This window comes from Trachemys scripta, chromosome 3 (assembly GCF_013100865.1).
Source record: "Trachemys scripta elegans isolate TJP31775 chromosome 3, CAS_Tse_1.0, whole genome shotgun sequence".
Classification (NCBI taxonomy): Eukaryota; Metazoa; Chordata; order Testudines; family Emydidae; genus Trachemys; species Trachemys scripta.
Window position 1 is genome coordinate 98,282,087 of NC_048300.1, and position 25,222 is coordinate 98,307,308.

Genomic DNA, 25,222 nt, shown 5'->3' on the forward strand with positions numbered 1-25,222 from the left:
AATGATGTATGAAGGAGCATACTAAATCATTTGCACCCTGTTGTTTAAAACATCATGAATGCAAGCAGCAACACTCACTAGTCTTGACAAATGTGAGAGACCTGTGACACACTTGGCAAGATTCTGTAATGTCCATGGGACTTACCACTTTATGGTCACTGAGGAAGGAATTCTTGTGACTGCACTTTTAATCTTTATGTGCTTGCACAGCTGGCTAGAAGGCATGTTAAAATCAGTCACTTGGCTGCTATTTTTTTTTTTAATTCATATTCAAGTAGGAAAATACTTCTGATATCAGTCATTCGCAGTTCAGTACTTCTGGAATCTAAGGGCATGTTTATACTTGGAGCTGGGGGGTGTGATTCCCAGCAGAGGAACAAAATACCTGCACTGCCTCCGACTGAGCTAGCATGCTAAAGATAGCATACCCATGGCAGCACAAGTGGCAGGAGGGAGCTACTGCACCGTGTCTGATGGGCATTTCTGACAGGCCCACAGTCAGGGTGGCTAGCCCCCACCACCACCTGCATTGCCATGGCTATGCACTATTTTTAGTACCCTAGCTCTAATTGAGCTAGCACAGTTATGTGTCCTTGAGCTGGTAATCATAACCCCAGCTCCAAGTGTAGATATTTCAAACAGAGTTCTCCTCTTTGGGTAAGTCCCTCAGTGGCAAGTAACCAAAGTAATCCTTCATTTACTGCACTTATGTAGAAAACTCTGGTTCAATTTCCTGTCAGAATCTCATTCCCCAGCCCACTGGGGCTTTGGGAAGGCTACAAAGGCAGTGTATTCAGAAGGCAGACTGGCAGCAGACAATGACTGGCTTCACATGGAGACTCTGGAACACCTCTGCTGAAGAAGAGAGACCCCCAGCTTTTGGAACTGCAATAAAAGATTCATGGTGCAGCCACAGCTGACCTGGGTCAGCTGACTCTGGTTCGGGCAGGGTTTCAGAGCCCAGGCTCCAGCTGAAATTTGACAGCTCAGCAGCCCCAGCTGACCCGGATGCTGAGACTTGGTGCCCATGTTTTTTTATTGCAGTGTAGACATACCTTAAAGTAACAGTCAAAGTCAGAAAAAGAAATGGGGAAGAAAACTCTGCAAATACCCAAAGAGAAAAGAAGATCCTAAGGCAGTTTGTAGGAGGAGGAATGCATTCACAAATACTTTTGCTCTAGAAAGCATTAGGGTGCCCAAGCATTGTCTCTAGCAGATTATATTGGATAGCAATTTGTTTGTATTTAATTACAACCTTTTCCATAAAAAAGGTTTGCTTTCAATCACACAGAGAGCAACACAATGGGGGGGGGGGGAAGAGAGAGAGAGAAAAACAACTTGCCAAAGGAATAAATAAATAAGAGCTCCAAAGCCTCAGTTGTGTTTATAATCAGAGTTGTTCTACTCTTTCAATTCATGTCACTCTGGTCCATTATTACTCCTCAAGCCTTTATGTGGCTGTGGAAGAAGAGAAAGAATAAAGGATGACTACTAAGCTTTTTATCCTTAAAATCTAGAAACTAATTTGGGTTCATTAAGTGAGCATTAAAAGATAACACACACAGGTTCCAGCTGCCAAACTGTAGTACACCTCTACCTCGATATAACTTGACCCGATATAACATGAATTCGGATATAACGTAGTAAAGCAGTGCTCTGGGGGGGGGGCAGGGCTGTGCACTCCAGGGGATCAAAGCAAGTTCGATATAATGCAGTTTCACCTATAACGCGGTAAGATTTTTTGGCTCCCGAGGACAGCATTATATCGGAGAGAGGTGTACCTAGATTTCATGGCAGTAAGTGCTATGTAAAAAACAAAGATAGATTGTGACATCTGCCTAATAGAAGTGTGTTTTTATCTGTTCTACTCTCTTACTTGTGTATACTTGACTAGTAGTTATGGAATAAACCGATGCAACTGAGGAGCGATTCTCATTCAGAATAAAGAGTTTGGAATAAAGGTGAACTGACATCATAAATAATCATATTTCTTTACATTACCAATACATATTCAGTTGCATCGTCTGGCTCCCAAGAAAGCATCATTCTGCAATGTCACAAGCTCTATGTACCTACCATGAAGCATTTAGGCGGCAGGGGAGAACTGATACGAGGTAGGAGTTTTGTATACTGCTTCTCATTTTATTTTTTGGGGGTAGAGTAATTTTATATTCTTCTAGATAGTGTTCAAACAGTTGGGGGAAATGACTATTCCCCGATTCTAGCTCAATGTATCCCTTTTTCTAGACGTTGCTAACGCAGCCATGGCTCATGAAGGTGCTCTTGAAGAGCAAATTTTATCTTTGGACTGTACCAAATGACCTAATTTTTGCTGATGACATTGTTCTGCTTAGATCAGTATAGCTCCTAATGGAAGAAACAACAAGGGAAAATAGAGAAATACTAGAATAGCAAGTTACCTTACCTATCTACAGAGTGAGATGTGCAATGATGGTGACATCATGTTAGATGTCAACCAACAAACATCAAAAGCAGCTAACAACTTTTCCCAATCTTTTCAAGTTTATGGAAGTAGCATGACTGGAACCGATACAAAAATACAAATTTTTAACACCAACATCATGCCTGTCTTCCTTTATGGAGAAGAGTCATGAAAATCTATGACAGAAATTGGTAGCTAGATCATTCCAAAGTAAATGCCTGCAGAAGATCCTCAGAGTTAATTAGACTTTCTTGCAACATTAGAAAGTCTAAATAGAACAAACCAACCTAAAGCATCAAACATGGAGAGAAGAGGATGATGGATATATTTAGGACATGCTATAAGGATGCTACCACCACAACTTCTAGTTCAAGTGAGAATATGGACACCACCTGAAGTGGGGGGGGAGGGAGAGAAAGAGGGCAATGTAGAGAAACATTATATTGAACAATAGAGAAAGAAGCCAAATACCTCAACATGAGACTCAGAAGTCTGAACACACCAGCACAAGAACAAAATAAGTGGTGGAAACAGCTGGACACCCTATGCACTTGAAGGTGCAGGAGAATAAAGGGAAAAGAAGAAAAATGACATGCAAATAGTGTCTTGGGAGAAGATATCCCTGGATCATGGACTTATGCACTCCCACCCATCTTGCAAATGAATCACTACCTGTGAAAGGGTATTAAAAATCTGCTGGGGAACAGCAGAATTTCAAAGAAGAAATCAAAGGACTGGGAATAGTGGCTCCATGTAATAAAAAGAAAAGGCTAACCACAGGGAGTAGTCCCTGCTAACCTAAAGATAAACAAAGTGATACTTGATAAAGAAGATAATAAAACAAACACTCAGCCTAGCCACTTCTTGTTTTTCAATCTCACTGAAAGCATATAAGAAGTTTGTTCAAACAGGCAGCAGCCACAAGAGCAGGGACTGAAGGTAAGGAGAACCAAATGCTATCCCATCTCCTCCCTCAGCAATGAGTTAGAACGTCCAGTCAGGTCCCAGCTTCCACCCAGCTGCCCTCAAATTCCCCCACAAACCCAGCTATACTTTTCTTCTCCAGGTTATCCAGCTATGCCTCCTGGATACCCTCTCCCCCCAAACCTAACTATCCTTCAGCCTCACATCTTCTCCCAACTATCCTCCTTTCTGGACATCCCAAACCCAGCTTCCCTCAGTCACTCCCTCAGCCCCTTCAACCTTCACTCAGACAGCCCCACAAAGACAGCTGCTCTTGTTTCTCCCTACTCCCGACAGCTGCCTCCTACTTCCCAAATACCCTTGAGCACACACTAACTTGTCACAGCTACCAAGTTTTGTGCTGCTCCATTTCTTACCCATGCCACTGCTTGAGGCAAGGCATACGGAACTTAACCTGAGGTTTGTGGTTATTTGCAAATAAGTTGCATATTAGCAAATATTTGGTATAAAATGTCACATATGAAGCTGCATGAAACTTGGCTATTCTGTACAGTGTAAAATACACAAAGGGGCAACAGTTACTCTTCTTTCCAGGAAGCTCTCACAACTTTCACTAAAGTTCACAATAGAAACAATTGTTAATCAAAGACTAAGAATTAGATGCTAAGATAATTTTTTCAACACCTGATAAACTTTTCCTTTGTTTCTAATGCAGTTGATAATCATCTATCCCCACGCCCCAGTACTCTCACTTGCAGTCTGATTATTAAGTTCAGGTATTTAATTGTGCCTTCCAAAAGGGATACATAGGCTCACTGTTACATTTCTAACTTTTCATAGGCTGCTCTGAAAGCAGGATTTCCACTGACATTTTGTGAGGATAACCCTTCATATGTCAGAATCAAAGCAATGGGTTAATCTGGTATTGTAAAATATGTGCATACTTTATTACTATTCTTAATCTGTGCATTAGTGAAAGCGGAGGTTGTTTTGTTTTTTGTTGCTAACTTTCATTCTTACATCACATGAGCACCAAGCAGAACGCTCCAGTGATCAGCACAAGATATGCTCTTACAGGCTTATACAGAGCAAATAATAGGACACTGAACTGTCAAACAGGGCTGCATTTGCTGGCCAATAACAAGAGGCTGTGGCAAGCAGGCGAATACACTCTCAAGCCTTGTTCACACACTCAAATTTAAGATCCAGATTCAAATATCCTTAAAGACTGGCAAACACAACTCTTGCTAAAACTCACAAAATTTAAGGGCTACCCAGCATTCACAGGGCTAATAGCTTTATACTGTTAATACAGTCTCCACAAGGTTAATTCTTCCTTGACTTCAGAGGAACCCTGGTACTAGGTCCCTTCAAAACGAAATCTGTTCTAAACTGCTTCAAAAAGATCCTAAGCTTTGAGCGTGATTCCTCAAGATTCAGACCCAAATATTACCATTTTAAATGTGAGACTTTTAAGTTAATTCCTAATAAAGTCTCACCTAAATTTGCATAGTAATGTAAATTCCTAGTTATATTACCCAGCAAAATCAGGAAATTCCATATTTCTATCTCCTAGACTACTGTCCAAACCAATAGGGCTAGCAAGAAGTCAATTATCCTGCACTAGACTGGTCACCTAAAAGCAACTAGCTTTAAACCTTCTTGGTCCAAGACTATCCCTCAATGCTCCTTCAGCATCTCCACAGGCGCCCAACTCTACATAGTCTTCAATGGCAATGGGATAGTGCCAATAGGCAAGTATAATTACTATTGGATAAGGCACTGGCAAGACCTCATCTGGAATACCACATGCAGTGCTGATCTCCCATGTTTAAAAAAAGATGGAACAGGTATAGAGAAAGGCTAATAGGATGATCAGAAGTATCGGTCTTATGAGAGGAGATTTAAGGAGTTTGTTTTGTTAGGCTAAACAAGCCAAAGGAGGAGGGGAGAACTGATCGTATCTCTAAATACATCAGAGGGATGAATGCTAGGCAAGGAGACAACTTATTTAAGTTATGGGCCAATGTGGGCGCAAGAAAAAAAATGGATATAAACTGGCCATCCATAAGTTTAGGCTTGAAATTAGATGAAGGTTTCTAGCCATCAGAGGAGTGAAGTTCTGGAACAGCCTTCCAAGGGGAGTAGAGGGGCAAAAAACTTGTTTCAAGACTGAGCTTGATATGTTTAGGGAGGGGATAGTATGATATTGCTTACGGCCCATCTGCAACTGCTATTAGCAAATATCTCCAACAGCCAGAGATTGGACTCTAGATGGGAAGAGTTCTGAGTAACTACTGAGAATTCTCTCTCAGGTATCTGGCTGGTGGGTCATGCTCACATGCTCAGGGTCTAACTGATCGCCATATTTGGGGCTTGGAAGGAATTTTCCCACAGGCCAGATTGACAGAGACCCAGGAGGGCAGGGGCCAGGGGAAAGAAGAGGTCACCTTCCTCTGCAATATGGGGAACTGATCACTTGCTGGTTTGAACTAGAGTAAATGGTGGTGGATTATCTGTAACTAAGTCTTTAAATCAAGATTTGAGAACTTCAGTCAGAAGTCATGGGACTACTACAGGAGTGAGTGGGTGAGATTCTGTGAACTGTAATGTGCAGAAGGTCAGACTAGATGATCATGAAGGTCCCTTTTGGCCTTAAACTCTATGAGACAGTTCAACTAGGGCCCTCAATTTCCTCCTTATGTCAGGTAATTTTGTCAAGCCCCTCAAAACTCTTGCATCACAGTCTCGTCAGCTGTCCCCTACCCGTTTCTTCTCAATCTCTCTCAATTTATGTCAAGTAAACATGACAAAGAATCTATATGAAGAATTACATCTTCTAATCATCCCATGGGACCCCCAGAGACCTAACCAGCCCCTGAATCCCATGGTCAGGAATAGAACCTCCCTTTCAAGGTCCTATCTTCACCTGGATAGGAGAGCCTCATTCAGGGGAATGGGAATGGCAGTACGGTTCCTTAAGGTAAGCATACAATTCAATCAATGAAACTTAATCAGCTCAATTTAGAACATTCTTATAATTGTTCAAACACAAATACCAGTTCTTAAGATTAAGCTTACCACTCTTATCTGTAAGCACTTTAGGGGCTGGGACATAGCCCTCTTTTGTGTTTGTGCAGTTCCTAGTGCATTGTGGTCATTACTAGAAACAAACAATTCATAATAGCATTTTTGTAATATCAATAGCAGAAGAGCTCTGCAATGCTTGATTACATTCCTGTCTTAGCTGCAGAACAAAAGTTTTATACAGATTTCCCTGGAAGTCAAGATCTGAAAAAAGTTGTCCAAACTTTTACCATCATTTAGTAGTATAGTAACCAATTCTGCAAAGACAAACTTGCTGAATTTTACTCACTGTGGAGTATTCTTGGTGATTTCAGCGAGCTTCCACTGAGCGGGGTCTCCTCTCACTGAGCAGATCGCAGGGTCAGGGTCCAAGTCTTCAATACATAAGCAACTCTATGGATTCCTTCAGAACATTGATTATGCAAGGTGGATTTTACTTTGTAAAGATTTTTCTCAGCACTAGACTGCAAATCCTCATTTTATGGATTCCATGATTTTCTTTTAGTATTTTGCACCCCAATCCTGCAACAGAGCCCCATTCAACTTTATGCAACCATATGTGGGTGTTAGGATGCGCCCACATGAATACCTTTGGTGGATTGAGTCCTTAATTAGTATAGTCATGGATTCAAGAATCTTGTATCATGATTAACCGTCTCATGACAACCTATTTTTACAAACTGCATTTAGATTTTTTTCCCCCCTTCCATTTACAACTTGTGATGTCTCACAAGATGCAAATTATATATAATCTAAATGCAGTTTGTAAAAANGCAAAACTCACTCACTTACAAGCCCAAATTGCTATTTATGATTAGCTTCTTTTACAGAACATCAAAAGTCACCAAAAAGTAAAAAAAAAAATCCACACCACTAGAAGTCTGCAAACACCAGCAACACAGATTTATTTATATTTAGAATTTAGACCTAGAATAGGAAAAGGGCCTTTGTTTTAATTCACTTAGCTGAAAAAGAGTATGTGAATCACATTCCAGGATTAGATCAGGATGCTAAATGGATACTTTGACCTGGAAGCCACATTCTCTACATTTCTCACATTATGATTCACTCAAGCTTCAATGTAAATACCTTTGATACTTAGATCTGAAAAGGACTTTTTAAAACAAAAAATTGTGCTTGTACTTTTTTTTACTCCTTTATACCATATGAAGAAGACCTGAAAATTTTGGTTTTCTTTGAGGGTGGTTTTGGTTTTTTTGGAAACTAGTTTTACCTTAGAAACATCAGCAGTGTCAAGTCTTGTCTTCCCTTCTTTTGCTGGTGATTCTTCTGGGTGTCACAAGACATGTCTCCACTACATGCCCTAAGTCAACCTATGTTAGGCTGACTTACATTACACCCTCCCTTCTGTTGGTGGTACATGTCCTCACCAGGAGCGCTTCCGCCAACTGAAGAGGGGCAGTGTGGGGGGCAGCCGCCGGGGCTTCTCACCTCTGGGAGTGAGGAGCCTCTGCGTAGCAGCCCAGCTGGGAGTGGAAAGCCAGGAGAACCTCTAGTCTAGCTGCCAGGCTTTCTTGTCAATTTCACGGCTCAGCATGGAGCCCTGAAATTGACAAGACAGTCAACAGCCCAAGAAAGTAATGTAGTGTCTGCACAGGCACTGCATCACCCTAACTACATCATGCTATACCTTTCGTGGAGGTGGTGTTACTATGTCAGTGTAGTATGGCACTTACATCAGCGGGACAAGACTATATCATCTGTACACTGATATAATTAGGTCAACGTAAGCTGCTTTAAATTGACTTAACTATGTAGTATACACCAGGTGACAGACAATGTGTCATGTGAGCTCTCAAACTTTTTATCCACATGTAGCCTACATCATTACTCACCATGGAAGTTATAGAAATGTAACATCTCCCATCCCCCTTTGCAGTCTGCCTAAAAATCTCTGCCATTCTCAACTGCTCAGCCCTCACTCGCTTGACTCTTGTGATACCATCATTTCACTAGTTCTACAGTCAAAGGGTTTAGCTAAACTTGGAAAAAAGTGGTCGAGGTTAGGTCAAGGTTAACTAGCACGTTTAAACTAACCCTAACCCCTACCCACCCCCAACAGATGCAGGTTTAACCACTTTTATCTTGATGTAACCAGTTGAGGATTACACTAGAAGGGAGCCTGAGATCATAGAGGTAAAATGTGTTGACCTCTTTCCCTAGTCTAAATGCAAGTTAGGGTTAAGGTATGGTTAATTAAAAAGTATTAGCTAAGCCCTACCTAACCTTGAATACTTTTCCTTGGGTACAGCTACACCACAGAAGAAGGTGCAATTGCCACGCTGGTAGGTATACCCACCCCACACTAACTTGGGCAGCACGGATAATCATGGCAGTGAGGATGTGGTGGCAGAGCCTAGCTGTCCTGGTACAAACCCGCCAGGAACTCAGGGTATGTACTCTGGTTGCTGGCCTTCACCAGGGTGCTATTATTTCCTGCACTAGCTGAATGAAAGCTAGCACAAGTATACCTACCTGCACAGCAATTGTACCTTCACTGGTGGTGTAGACATAACCCAGAAAGTCTTCCAGCCTAGAGAGGACCTAGTTTTTTACTCTAGAAATTCAAGAGAGAGAGAGAGAGAGAGAGTCACACACACAGACAGACAGAATCCTGTATTCTTTGAAAATCATAAAGAAGCAAAAATGGGCATAAGCCCAGTTTTTCTCTTCCTTGGAAGTTCATCCAATATCAACAACTTATATCTTATCATGACACTCTTTCTTCTCTTTCCTTCTTCTAACCCCCAAGTCTACCACAACCTCTGAGCCTGCAAGGAGCCTTTTGTAGGACCAGGGCTCATGTAGGTGAAAAAAAGCACTCAGAAGAGACTAGCTTGTATTTCCTAGCAACAGTCACATGACACGGCTCAGGATTATAAGCAGTTATAACCCCTGCCACATGACAGGGACCCAATATCCAATGACCCAGGAGCTGCTCTTATATCTTCCTTATTAAAAAAACAAATGCAAACAAAAATTACCAAAAATAAGCACCACAAACTAACACAGCCAATTAATAAGATACACAAATATATCTAGGATGAAAATCAGATCCGACAGAAGAGAGGGCTATTCTATTTCCTATCTGTCAAGAATTACTATCCCTGAATCTCTAGAATCTTCTGATCAAACTGCCAATTTTGTTCTGAAAATAGTTTTGTCTGCTGTGATCTGTTCATCTGCTGGGGTGAATCTACCACCTGAACCCTGTGTTTGCTGCTCGTCATGTGTTTTAATGTCAGTCAACTGGTGGGCAATATGTTACTTCTGTCAGCCCACAAGCATTGTCAGTAACATGGGATGCTCTCAAGGGGAAAAAAATAGAAAAAAATAAATAAAAGGGTTCTACTGTCCTCTATCCTTTTGTCTAGATATCTTCTGTTACTCCTGTAGGACAGACCCTCAGGAGCATTTCTGAAGTCTGGTGTGTGTGGCAGGTTGCCAGCCACTTTCTGCTTGGAATCTAACATACTCTCTCACTCACAATCTGAAAAGCTGCTTGGATTAAGGCATTGGCTGGTGTGTAGAGCATGCATTTTCTGCAGAATCCAAATATTTCTACTGTGTGACATTTTTATGAAGCGTCACATCACATAAGGAAATACAAGGTATAATATATGACATTTTTCCTGGAGAAGAAAAGAAAATCTACCCTTTTCGGGTGGCAAATGTAATTTACCTTTGCTAGTTTTACCTGATTGCTATCAGTCTCCCGACCCAGGCTGAAAATGAACTGTACAGACTGGCTAGTTTTCAGCTGCACTACAGCGGCAAGCTCTCTCACAGCAGTGCTGTGCTTGCCACCAGTCACTGGCTGAGAGGTGAACGACTCACTTTTGAATCCCAAAAGTAATTCCAGCCTGATTCTCTTGTATGAAATGCATTGATCAACAAATCAAGAAAGGATGATGAAGCCACATTAGTTATCTATCCCACTATATACGATGCATGCAGTTAAGGCACATTAACTATTTCTTCTCAAAGTTATAGTGTCATGGATGAGAACAGATGAACTCTCTCTTTCACAGAGCTTACTAGGGCATGTATAAATGCTTGAAATCTACTTCATAAATTTCAGTTATATGAAGCCATCTTTAGCAATATGTTCACTGTTTTCATGTCTGCTCTAACCTATGCCATTTTGTACCAACACAGAACACAGCCTAACATTCTATCTACAGTATTAAAACCTAGCATGCTCCAGTAACTGATTACAAATTGGTAGTGCTCAAAATGGTTAAAAAGCAGTTTAGTCTCACTTGTCTAGAGTAACTGAACTGCATCTTACTGAAGGCTTCTACAGCCTTGCACTCCAACACTTTTCTGTGGTTCAGTAAGATGGTTAAAACATAACTGGTCCCATCTGCACAGGCAATCCTACACAATATTTTAACTGTCAAGCACTACCAAGTTATTACACTGGTCTTGCTTACATCATAGATTTTACTAGTGCAGACAAGACAGAAGAGTGGATGGATGTCTACTTGAACAGAAAACAGAATCCATTCTGTAAAGAAACCAAATTGAGAAATGAATCTACCTTCCTCCCAGCATTCTCTCTCACACATACACACACCTCACTGCATTTGTTATCATATGAAAGTTACTTTACTCTAGGTATTTTCCCCTCCACTCAGTTAAAGCTCATCTTAGAATTTAAAAAAATATTTTTGTCAAACATTTGACTAAACTTCAAGAAAATTCAGTTTCCAAAACTATACAGAGGTTTATACCCAACATATTTTGTTATAAATTATTTAATTTTGTAGAGGTGTTTCCATAATCTAATCCATATGGACACCAAACCAACTCATTTGTTACAACCTACATTTTTAAGCAGAAACTTCAATCACTTTCTCCATCGCTCCTTTAAGATTAATATATAAAAATTTATTACAAAAATCCATTTCACCACATCTTGAGGGTTGAACCATGACTCATCTACTTCCCCTCCAAAACAATTATGCTTTTAATTCAATGCAAGGATAGTCCGGGAGTTAGACCAACTTATTTTTTGAATTACTTGCTTAGTAAGATTTACAATACACTCCATCCAGCAATACAATTCACAAACCAGGTCACATAACAGACTGTATTTCAGCCATTCTTGTACACATAGCTGACTAGAACAGGAAGCATATGGTGCCCTTCAATTAAGGGTCAGAGCATTTCAGTGGAAATACATGAAAGTGACAGCATCAAATTCATGGTCAGTCTAGGGAGGATCCCAGTTTCCCACAATGCTGCAAGTACAAAAGGGTTGTTCTTTACTTTTTGGGGGGGGGGGGGTGTTTATCTTTTTACCTTTCATGGTTACAAAAATTACTCTGAGTATAGAGAAAAATATTTCTTTATTTTTCAGTTGGTTACTCTGGAAGGGATAGTCAGCATCACCACCTGCCATCATTAATAGTCAGTTTCCCATGTTGCTCATGGGGGTCCTTTTATACAACGGTAGAGAGAAAAGAGTTAGAAAAAATTCCTTGAAAAGCCATGAAAATTGACAGAAGGGCTCAAGGGGAAGTATACAACCTGAAACTACTTACAACTTATTCTTACAAATCGATTAGGTATCAAGTTGACTGTATCCCTTTAATGTATTTCACGATAAAAGGTTAAACAGCAGAGTTGTTGCCAAAAGGAAATAACTAAATGTATACAATTTTTACATGTGTTTCTAAATAGCAGAAAACAAAAAATTAAATGATTGAAACCATTAAGTTACACACTTATAGAAGGCTACCAGTGTCATGGGATGGCATAGAGCAGGAAACTGTGTTTGAACAGTTGGAGGAGGCAGGACCCCCATTCTTTCTCCCAGTTAAGGTCCAAACTTAGAAAATCCAAGGTCTCTCTAGCTGGACCAAGTCACTGGAATCAAACCAGCTGAATTGAAGGAGGTCAAATTGTATCATTGAGCACCATATCCAGACCTTTGAACGAGGCAACAAACCTATTCCTAAGTATACAGAGCTTGTACTCCATGATCCCATTTAAAATCAAGATGTTAAGAAAAAGAGACACAAGAAAGACATTGGAAGATTAAACCCACTCAGGGAAGAATGTTTATTTCTGACTTCCCTGATGCAAGACCATCTCATACCTAATAGATTCTATTTATACACTCAACTGAAAATTCCTTACACAGTGAAACAGTTTGTGCATTTGCCTGAACAGTCAGTACATAACTCATCCCTCCTAAAAAGGTTTTGGATAAGCAGAATGCAAAAGGAACTGTAGACAGGGCCGGCTCCAGGCACCAGCACGTGCTTGGGGCGGCCAATGGAAAGGGGCAGCACGTCCGGGTCTTTGGTGGCAATTCGGCGGCGGGTCCCTCAGTCCCTCTCGGAGGGAAGGACCAGCCGCCGAATTCCCGCTGAGGAATGAAGCGGCGCAGTAGAGCTGCCGCCGAAGTGCCGCCAATCACGGCTTTATGTTTTTTTGGTTTCTTCGCCACTTGGGGTAGCAAATAAGCTGGAGCCGGCCCTGACTGTAGAAAAATGAAATATTTTACACAACCCGACTTACCCGTGTACCACCCTATCAGTAGATATCACAGAATCCAAGAGCTTAGAAAGATTCAAAAGAAGATTCGATCTTCAGAAATGTAATAAGACTATCCCATTCAATCAGATAAAAAAAATTAGTATGGCAATAAACCCCCATGTTTCAAGGTATAAGACTGCCTCTAATTAGAAACATTCACTATAGAGAAGTTATTCCATAACTGCCCACTATAGGGTTTCCCTATGCTTTTCTGAAACATCTAGTACTGGCTCTTTTCAGACATGGGGCACTGGACTAGACACATGTCTGGTTTGAATTTTTACATACTGTTGTATGTAGTGGATCACACAGGCATGTAGCATGAGTGCTCTAGAGCATAGGTAAGACTCAGCTGGGCCTTGCAACAAGTGCACAAATGCACTTTTATGGCTAACCCAAGCCACCACCCGTGCCACTGTGACCACATTGCTATTTTTAACATGCTAGCTTGAGCACAAGTAGCACGCATCTGTCTAGCCACACTGAGAAGCACACTCCCAGGTGCAGTTGTAGACATGTCCTTAGAGAAAGAAGAGTCTTCCTAACAGTTTGGGGTTTTTTAATATTTGTGTTTAATACAAGCGTTTAGTCTAGTTTGTTTGGTTTTTTTTTTTTTTTTTTCCTAGAACAGTTTAATCCAGTCCTAGCTCATACTGTCAAATATCTTTTTTCAGAAAAAAGTTAGGGTGATCTATAGATGTGGCTCTCAATCAGGGGCACACATACCCCTAGGGAGTATACCAAGGTCTTCCAGGGGATATATCAACTCATCTAGATATTGCCTAGTTTTACAACAGGCTAGATGAAAAGCAGTAGCAAACTCAGTACAAACTAAAAATTTAATAGGTGCTACCCATAAGGCTTTATGGAAATATGCTTCTGTATGTACATATATAACAAAACTAGAAAGTGTTTTATGCTACATATGCCATGTAACATATCTCCGTAAAGGTTATGATCTACTGAATCTATTAATCCTATTTGTATACATGTATCCGAAGTTATGAATATTGGCTGCATACTTGTTTGATTCTAAGTAGGCTATAGTGAAGCAGTTGGTCAGCTTCCTGAGAAAAGACCATTCTCAGTAAGTGCCCCATCAAGAAACACTTCAGCCAACAATTAACTTGGAGACACCAATCCACATCTGGGCTTTCCCATGAATGTGGCTTGGCTGGTAAGGAACTCAGTCATGCATGGACATGTGACTTGCCCAGGTGACTCCAATACTCCATTTTGTAGCTGGACTTTGCATAGGAGAGAGGAGGAGGTCTCTACTCACAAGAGAAAGTCTATTTAAACCCCTGGGAGATCCCTCCATTTTGTCTTCAGCTGGCTAAAAGGATAGTCTCTCCACCACCTGAAAGAAACTGGAACAAAGGACAGTGACTGCAAGGGGTGTGAGTGATTGCTGGACCCAGACTAAAAGGAGATTAGTCTGTAAAAGGAAGCATTCTGGAACTGGTGAGGAGCTTATCTGTATTCGGTTTCTTACTGCATTAGACAGACTTGTGTGTTTTGTTTTATTTTACTGTGTAATTCACTTTGTTCTGTCTGTCACTACTTGGAATCACTTAAATCCTACTTTCTGTCTTTAATAAAATCACTTTTTACTTATTAATTAACCCAGAGTATGTATTAATACTGGGGGGGGGGTGCAAATAGCTGTGCATCTCTCTCTATCAGTGTTATAGAGGGCGAACAATTTATGAGTTTACCCTATATAAGCTTTAAACAGGGTAAAACGGATTTATTTGGATTTAGACCCCACTGGGATTTGGGCATCTGAATGTTAAAGACAAAAACACTTCTGTAAGCTGCTTTCAGGTAAGCCTACAGCTGTTAGGGGGATGGGATTCAGACCTGGGTCTGGGTTTATAGCAGGCTAGCGAGTCTGGCTCAAACCAGGCAGGGCACTGAAGTCCTAAGCTGACGGGGCAGGAAGGCAGGGGCAGAGGTAGTCTTGGCACATCAGGCGGCAGCTCCCAAGAGGGTTTCTGTGATCCAACCCATCACACAGACAATGACTTGTTTATATTGCTCTATATCAGTGGTTCTCAAACTGTGGGTCGGGACCCCAAAGTGGGTCGGGACCCCATTTTAATGGGGTCACCTAGACTTGCTGGGGCTCAGGGTTGAAGCCCAAGCCCCACTGCCCGGGGCCAAAGCCTGAGGGATTCAGCCCTGGGTAGTGGGCAGGGCTCCGGTTACAAGTCCCCTGGCTGGGGCTGAAGCCCCCTATCCCACCCGGGACAGTGGGAATCAGGCAGACTCAGGCTTCAGCCCCCCCCGCCCGGGGCTCATGTAGTAATTTTTGTTGTAAGAAGGGGGTCGCGGTGCAGTGACGTTTGAGAACCCTTGCTCTATATACTGAAATGTACGTACAATATTTATATTCCAATTGATTTTATAATGATATGGTAAAAATGAGAAAGTAAACAAGTTTTAGTAATAGTGTGCTGTGACACTTTTGTATTTTTATGTCTGATTTTGTAAGCAAGTAGTTACTAAGTGAGGTGTAACTTGGGGTATGCAAGACAAAACTGACCCCTGAAAGGGGTATAGTAGTCTGGAGGGGTTGAGAGCCACTGATCTATAGCACCCAAAAGGGAGTCAAAGCCTGGAAAATTTACAGATCTGTGCATTTGCTACAATCAAACCACCATTAAACCACATAGTCAAAGCATTACAAACTGCAGCTTTCTATACATGACTCTGAAAAAGATTTGGGGGTTGTGGTGGATAATCATCTGAACATGAGCTTCCAATGCAACGCTGTGACCAAAAGGACTAATGCAATCCTTGAATGCATAAGCAGAGGACTCATGAGTGGGGTAGAAAGATGATTTTACCTCTGTATTTGGCACTGCTGCTGGAATACTGTGTCTACTCCTGGTGCCCACAATTCAAGAAGGATGTTGAGAAATTGGGGATGACTCAGAGGAGAGCAACAAGAACGATTAAAATGTTTTTCTAAAAAAATATAGTCTAGCATGGGGGGGAGGGGAAGCAGGGATAGTTCTGTGGCCTGTGTTATACAGGAAGTCAGATTAGTTGATCACAATGGTCCTTACTGGCCTTGGAATCTATGAATTTCTGCTAAAAAGAAGCTCTCTCCCTCGTTTTTCCTACCTTCTTTCCTGTTTCACTTCTGGTCCTTTGATTATCCATCTATATCCGGAAAGGTCTTTTCCTCTCTAACCTTTCTACCCTTTCAATGTTTCCGTTTACTGTTTCACTAAAACTCCCTCATTCTTTGTTTAAAGAAATGTTTCCTTTTTTAATTTAGCTTCTTTTCTCGATCTTCAGTGTTTCCCCTGAGACGATCCAAAGGAATGCAACTCACAGCTAATCTGTAGATGAACTAAACTCTTGAGAGCTTTCACAAAGGCAGAGTTCATCAATTAACAAAACACACTACTTACAATGTCTTCTTCCCCCAAGCCTGTACTCTAGGAAAAACAGATACAAACGAGTCCTCAAAAACAGCTTTTCATTCAAGATGTAGAAAAGCATAGCTCAAAATGTTCCTTCTGATTAACAGTCCAGGCTCAAGACAAACCTCCCAAAGTTTTTCTAGCCCTGGCAGATCAAGAGATCTGACCTTAGAAATGACCTATTTCTGATTAACATTTTGGTTTTTATTTCACTTCAGCTTTAGTAAGTCTTCAGCTCTCCAAAGTCTGTGGAGCATTGTTAGCCAAACCCGTAGATCCAACTCCTACTGAAATCAACGAGTATGCCCAGAAATTTCTATTGACTTAAATGGGAGTGAATTGAGCCTTTAAAGATTAAGGGCCAGATGAAGATCTTATTTAACTAGTATAAATGCAGACCAACTCCATTGCTCCAAATTTACGCAGACGTAAGCAAAATCAAGAATCTGATCCCACTACTTTATTCTACTGGAAATGGGGGGTTCCTCTTCTAAAACAGCACAGGAACATTGGTTTCTTCCTTTAGCAGTTCACAATTCCGCAGCAAAAAATTGGGTCAAAACTGACATTAAATAAAAGCAATGGGTCAAACTCTCTGCTGTTCGGCTGGTTTTGCCGGTTTGAAGTCAATGGACAATGCCAATTTACATCAGCAGGTAATCAGCGTGAGGCAACTATCTCAGATCTGATGCCTTGCCATAGCTAGAGTACTATCCAAAAACCTGGAATTCAGAGATATGGGAGTCTTTCATCTGTTCCTGCTCTAGCTTTTTTAGTCCTGATTCCATCCCTCAGAGCACTAGAATTTTCAATTCCTAAAGGGGTTTCAAACAGGAAAAGAACATGTGCCCAGTTTTCTCTCCCCCAAAAAACCCATCTCGGTTATTTTCATCAGTTGCAGCAAATCTCATTCATTTGTCTCAAAACATTAAAGGTGCCTTTTTTCAACTTTGATTTTTAAAAAATCATTTTAGCAACTGTGCTGAAATGTGAAGGGGGATAAAGTTATTAAAAGGAAGTATGTACAATCCAATATACTCAAATCACAATAAGCAGAACTTTATTATATATGCCCAATTGGATAATCAAATCCTAAAGATCTAGTGTCTCTCTCTCAGCTAACAGGAAATGTCAGCAAGACTTTCCGATCTTGTCTGTACTCATTTTTGATACTTTAAAATGTATTTTCAAGGAAGTCAGTCAGTGAAATCAGTGAAAGAGTAGACATAATTTTAATAACTTTCTTCACCAAGTTAACACTTTAAATTAAATTATATATTTTTATTATATATCAATGCCAAAAGGTGTTATGTGACAATCGTCTAGCAGCAAATGTTAACCAGCCACAATTCACATAGTGCTTGCAGCGGAGTTGTGCCACAAAAACAGCAAATTGTAAACTATCCTTCCCTTGGACTGTTTCCTGCCATGCCTTTAATGACACAATGCTATTGGACTAAGAAAACAAACTGATTAAAAAAAATTGACTAGAAAATTTTTGTATTATCTCCACTCTTGGAAATATATTTGAAACTTAAATATGCACTCACCTGGTGGAAGAGAACAAGCCTGGATATCTGTATGCCCAAGAAAAGTGAACGTATACTTTTTCCACTGAACTCTTTTGACTGTCTGAATGCTCATGATCAAGCTTAATGTTTAAAAACAGGAAAAGTGAAGATGCAGAGGAAGTGCACACCAATAACAGCATGAGAACTGCATGCCGGGATTTTTGGAGGGGGAGTAGAGGAGAGAATTGGTTTTTCTATGAAAGAACTGGACTTAAATTCAACCACAACGTGAACCACTCAGGAAACACGTAAGCCTTTTACAGTTGAAGAACGTATGCAAACAATACAGACTAACTAATTAAGGGTGCCCCCGTGTAACAATTTACCAATACAGTGTTTGTGTTCTTGACAAAAATAAACTTTGTCTTTCTGTTTTAAAGCAGCAGTTCTACATACTGAAAGTAGCAAAAAATCTGTGGCAATTCTCCAATGCTGTTCTAGACTGTTGAAATTTCATGGAACATCCTTTAAAGGCTATACACATTTTTTTAGCATTAATTTGTAAACAGCTGTAATAATAATGATAAAATAATACTTATCACAGACACAGCACTTTTCTTCTTAATTCTTTATAGCAACACTCCTGTAAGGCAAGTACCAGTAAGTACTTTCATCACGTATTTCAAAGCAGTGCAGGAGATTTAGGCATAAATCTTCCATTAAAATTAATACAATATGTACAGCTAAACTGATCTGAAAATCACCTCTAATGTAGGCATAAACAGAAGTTGAAATCCTCAATATGTAGAAACGTCAAGTAAGACGTAGGCAAGAATAGTAATGTTCAGTTTTAATAATGCAAAGTAATATTAGCGCCACAGTTAACAATAAGTTAAAAATCATATTCGTATACACAAATACCCCAGGGTGTCCCTTCAAGAAGCACAGGGCACACAACTCCCTGTCCTCCCTTTGGTGTTCTGAAATCAACAAGCAAAAGAGAGCTCTGAACTCTGGAATTAGCTAAATATCTTTCAGTTTAAATTATAAAATATATTTTTAATTCATGGCTACATATTTTAGGATATTAATCTGTGTTTATGTATTCACAGGGAAGGTAACAACAGGTAAGTGATGTAAGATGAGGAGTATAAAGATGAGGAGCCAGAGGGAAATCTCTGTACAGAAAAAAAAGATGCCAAAAAGGATGCCATGAAACTTACTCTAGGGTACTTGTATTAAAGTATATTTTAGGAATGGTGCTCACACAGCAATGTAGTGGATTTCTTTAATATTACGTCAGACTGATTAGCTTCTCCCAAACAAATTTTACAAAGACCTATCCATCCTGATCAATTTTTTAATAAAAGAAAAATTACTTAAAACTAGCGCTGTCGAATAATTGCAGTTAACTCACACGATTAACTCAAAAAAATTAATCGCAATTAATCGCACTGTTAAACATAGAATACCTATTGAAATTTAAATATTTTTGGATATTTTTCTACATTTTCAAATATATTGATTTCTATTACAACACAGAATACAAAGTGTACAGTGCTCATTTCGTAATAAAAAATATTTGCACTGTAAAAATGATAAGTATTTTTCAATTCAGCTCATACAAGTACTGTAGTGCAATCTCTTTATCATGAAAGTTGAACTTACAAATGTAGAATTATGTACAAAAAATAACTGCATTCTTTTATTTTTGAATGTAAAACTTTAGAGCCTACACGGCCACTCATTCAGTACTACTTCAGCCAATCACTCAGACAAACAAGTTTCGTTACAATTTACAGGAAATAATGCTGCCCGCTTCTTGTTTACAATGTCACCTGAAAGCGAGGAAAGACCTTCGCACGGCACTGTTGTAGCCAGCATCGCAAGATATTTACATGCCAAATGCGCTACAGATTCATATGTCCCTTCAGACTTCAACCACCATTCCAGAGGACATGCATCCATGCTGATAACTGGTTCTACTCGATAATGATCCAAAGCAGAGTGGACTGACATGTTCATTTTCATTATCTGAGTCAGATGCCACCAGCAGAAGGTTGATTTTCATTTTTGGTGGTTCAGGTTCTATAGTTTCCACATCGGAGTGTTGCTCTATTAAGACTTCTGAAAGTATTCTCCTACCCCTTGTCCCGCTCAGATTTTGGATGACACTTTAGATTCTTAAACCTTGGGTCGAGTGCTGTAGCTTTCCTTAGAAATCTCACATTTGTACCTTCTTTGAGTTTTGTTAAGCCTGCAGTGAAAGTGTTCTTAAAACGAACAACATGTGCTGGGTCATAATCCGAGACTGCTATAACATGAAATATATGCCAGAATGTGGGTAAAACAGAGCAGGAGACATGCAATTCTCCCCCAAGGAGTTCAGTCACAAATTTAATTAACGTTTTTTGGGGTTTTTTGTTTTTTGTTTTTAAACGAGCATCATCGGCATGGAAGCATATCCTCTGGAACAGAGACCCAAGCATGAAGGGGCATAGGAATATTTAGCATTAGCTTATCTGGCACGTAAATACCTTGCAACGCCGGCTATAAAAGTGCCATGCGAACGCCTGTTCTCACTTTCAGGTGACATAAATGAGAAGCTGGCAGCATTATCTCCTGTAAATGTAAGCAAACTTGTTTGTCTTAGCGATTGGCTGAACAAGAAGTAGGACTGAGTGGACTTGTAGGCTCTCAAGTTTTACATAGTTTTGTTTGAGTGAAGTTATGTAACAAAAAAACTTACACTTTCACAATAAAGATTTCACTACAGTACTTGTATGAGGTGAATTGAAAAATATCGTTTACAGTGCAAATATTTGTAATAAAAAATATAAAGTGAGCACTGTACACTTTGTATTCTGTGCCGTAATTAAAATAAATATATTTGAAAATGTAGAAAATATCCAAAAATATTTAAATAGAATGGTATTCTATTATTAACAGCATGATTAATCGCGATTAATTTGTTTAATAGCTTGACAGCCCTACTTAAAACTCAAGGTCCATTACTGTTAACGATTACACACAGGTGTAGGCCCAATCAGCTCCCATTCATCAAGATATTGACAGAGTTAAATGTTTGCAAAGTCAGGCCCTAAATTTGAATCTAAGTAATGACGCTCACTGATGTAAAACTATATTGTGTTAGATGTGATTTGCAAAGGAGTCACTTATAGAATTAGTAGGTTGCAGGAACAATAAGGCATTAAAATAATCTAAAGTCAAAATGAAGCTAGAACCTCTGCCAAAATATAACATACTGGATGTGAAACACATACATCAACTGCAAGAGTAGGTAATCAAGAGAGGGACATGCTGAGTTTTGGGAAGTAGCCTTAATACTAGAGCTAGGGGACTGTTTAAAAACAAAATCCTAAGTGTTCAACACATGCATTCTAGCTACAAACTACTTCATTCATTCTAATAGATGGTCTCATTCCTACTACTACAGAATTCAATAGACCATTTATTTAACAGCTATCTGACTAGGGTATGCAGTCTCTTTTATTCATTCTGGTGCTGACAGCAGTAATCAAATTTTGTACATACCACTGGCTCTATTATAGCCCAACGGTCACTGGCTGGCTGCCTAGTTTTCTTATCATCCCACAAGATTTAAAAAAGAGAGCAGCTGAAACTACAGAGAGTGAGGGTGTAAGAAGTGGAGCAAAGGCATTTGGTTCTCCCACAAGCAAAACTAAAAGTCTTTAACATACAGCTACCTATTACCAAGCAAGATGATGATATTCAAACAAGGCCAGACCAACACCAGCACAAAGCAAACCACCTTTAATAAATAGTTTTGACAGGAATATAGTCTTGAGACACATTTTAGTAGGGATTATTTTCTTTTAGGAAACCTCAACTCCACACTTAAACAGAGTCTACATCCACCAGCTCGGACCACAGCCGCAGGAAACAGAAAAGGAGGGGGGAGGGGAGAAAGGGTTGTTTAAAAAAAAAAAAAAAAAAAAAAGGAGAAAGAGAGGAGGATGACAGAGAGAGAGAGAATTAAAAAAACCCACCATACTGCATCCTGTTATTCTAAGGCAGGGGGGCCCTAACTATGACCCACAGGCCATACTTGGTCCACCACAGCATTTCAGAAGGCCCGCAGCCTGCCTCAACACAGTAGGCTAAAAGCCAATTCCTTAGCGTTTTGTCATGTTTACATCATTTTAGTTTACACAAGTGTGTACGTAGACAATGCTGTACTTAGAAACAACCTATCTAAAGGCATATGCATATATCTAAGCTGAACTTAAATATAAATCAATACAGGTGACTTTAAATCTTATTGAAATATGTAGAATCTGTTAAACCTAAGCACAAACTTGTGTGGGCCAATGTGGCCCTCCTGGGTAATGAGGATGGGCAGCACTGTTCGAAGGCACACCAGCATTTAAAAATAGGATGAAATTTAATAGTGAAAAGGGCAAGGTCATGCATTTAGGGATTAACAACAAGAATTTTTGTTATAAGTTGGGGACTCATCAGTTGGAAGTAACAGAGGAGGAAAAGGTCCTCGGAGTATTGGTTGTTCACAGGATGACTATGAGCCGCCAATGTGATATGGCTGTGAAAAAAAGCTAATGTGGTCTTGGGTACATCAGGTGAGGTATTTCCAATAGAGATAAGGAGGCGTTAGTACCGTTATACAAGGCACTGGTGAGACCCCATCTGAAATACTGTGTGCAGTTCTGGTCTCCCATGTTTAAGAAGAATGAATTCAAACTGGAACAGGTACAGAGAAGGGTTACTAGGATGGTCAGAGGAATGGAAAACCTATCTTATGAAAGGAGACTCAAAGAGCTTGGCTTGTTTAGCCTAGCCAAAAGAAGGCTGAGAGGAGATACGATTGCTCTCTATAAATATATCAGAGGAATAAATATCAGGGAGGGAGAGGAATTATTTAAGCTCAGTACCAATGTGGACACAAGAACAAATGGATATAAGCTGGCTATCAGGACAGTTAGACTTGAAATTAGATGAAGGTTTCGAATCATCCGAGGAGTGAAGTTCTGCAACAGCCTTCCAAGGAGAGCAGCGGGGGCAAAATACGTATCTGGCTTCAAGACTATGCTTGATAAGTTTATGGAGGGGATGGTATGATAGGATAGCCTAATTTTGACAATTAATTGATGTTTGACTATTAGTGGTAAATATGGCCAATGGCCTGTGATGGGGTGGAATCTGAGTTACTACAGAGAATTCTTTCCTGGGTATCTGGCTGGTGAGTCTTGCCCACATGCTCAGGGTTTAGCTGATCGCCATATTTGGGGTCGGGAAGGAATTTCCTCCAGGGCAGATTGGCAGAGGGCCTGGGGGTTTTTCGCCTTCCTCTGCAGCATGGGGCATGGGTCACTTGCTGGAGGATTCTCTGCACCTTGAAGTCTTTAAACCATGATTTGAGGACTTCAGTAGCTCAGACATAGGTCAGGGGTTGGTTACAGGAGTGGGTGGGTGAGATTCTGTGGCCTGCATTGTGCAGGAAGTCAGACTATGTGATGGGATTCCCCAGGTGCAACCTGTACTCTGTCCACCAACCTGGGCTGCCTCTCACACTGTGATGCTGTTGGCAAGCTACAAACCTCTGGCAGGTACTGCACTTACACAACCATCCACAGTCTGGGACACACCCAACTGAGTGACATTTTGCACTCATAAACCAACAACAGAGACGCTCCAGCCAATTCCCCTCAAGCCCCCAGCCTTGCATCCCAGAAGTGTACCATCTTGCCCTGGTCAGAAACCTGACCAGTGTGTAAGTTCGTTACCCAGTCCACCCCTCCCATGATGTTAAGAGGACCCACACTAGCCTTTGTAACCTGAGTGGAGATTTCCCAAGCACTTCAACCAATACACATGGTTTTAGATAAAATATAGAACTGATTTATTAACGACAGATAGATAGATTTTAAGTGATTATAAGGAGATAGGCACAAAAGGTAAGAGATAGTTACCAAAGAAAATAAAAGGCAAGCACAGAGTCTAAATCCTAAACCCTACTGTACAGTCTAATATGTGGATCAAGCAGTTTCTCTCAGCCTAGGGCTTCACGCAGGTAGATTACAGTCCTTAATACACAAGTTTCCCCTTTAAGCCTGGAACCAGTCTCCTTGGTTCAAGTTTTTGTCTTCCCAGCATTCTTGTGGCTTCCAGTGTAGCTGGGGGAGGGGAAGAGGGACAGTGGCATCATACTTTTATCTATTTTATATCCTTAGTCCATGTGCCTGGAAAACACTAGCCCAGACGTGTCCTGATGTGCTTTGCTGTGTCCCAGAGTTGAGCAATCCCCATTGTGTGATGCTTGCACAACTCTCTTACAAAATAGTAAATCTCTTGTATATAAAAGTTTCCAGCTGATTAATGGTCATTTAACGGCCACCTGGCTGTGGATCATCTCCTTTGCTGTCACTGGAGAACTAGCAGTGGACGACTCCCAAACTCACACATATTTCAACAATAACCATACAGCAAAGTCTCATAACTTCATACACGCTAACAATATACATATTTTGACAGAACAATGGGTTTGAGCAGATTATGACCTCTCACATGATCTCTTACATGGAATGCTTTGTATGAAATATTACAATCATTTATGAATGATGAATATGGGGGTTACAGGGCTCTACTTTGAGGTACAGTGTGTCACTGGGTAATCAACCTGGAAGAAATTTATTATTTTCATGGGCACTAAAAGGACAAATAGCTTCTACTATGCAAAGAGAAGAGATGGTATCAATCATTTTTAGAAACCATAGAACTCTAATAAAAGTATGCTTCTGCCGACTGATTCAGTTTTTATTAACAGCACCGATGTGGCTGTTTAACAACAAACAACAACAACTAGTCAACTGACTCATTTTGCAAAATAAGAGGTAATTATAGATTACAAAATCTTAAATCTTTCAAGAATCCACAGTTTCATTCACTTCTTTCTGAAAAGTGTTCCTAACTGATGACATTAAGAGAAGCCATATTTTGGTCCTTTTCAAATATCAGAGAAAAAAAATATGTCAGACAGTATCACAGAACATCTGGAAAACCGTAAATATTTAGGAATAAGTTGGACCCAGTCACTGATCAGGGCCAGCACTGTATAAAAAGGACTCTGCCCCTAAGAGACTACAGCCTAAGTACAAGGCAAGGGACAACAAACAGGAGGAACACAAGATGACAATAAGACAATAGTAATTACCATGACAGTTGTTTCAGCACACCAACTGCCCAACCATGAT

At 40.2% G+C, this 25,222-nt stretch overlaps 1 protein-coding gene across 1 annotated transcript in view; it reads right to left on the reverse strand.

Annotated features, from left to right (window-relative positions):
- Positions 1–18,113, reverse strand: part of UTRN (utrophin) — a 501,770-nt gene extending 483,657 nt beyond the window's left edge. The window contains exon 1 of the mRNA XM_034766878.1: positions 18,012–18,113. Within this exon, the coding sequence (XP_034622769.1) occupies positions 18,012–18,105 (94 nt within the window). The 5' untranslated portion in view covers positions 18,106–18,113. The remainder of the gene's footprint in view (positions 1–18,011) is intronic.
- Positions 18,114–25,222: the final 7,109 nt, after the last annotated feature.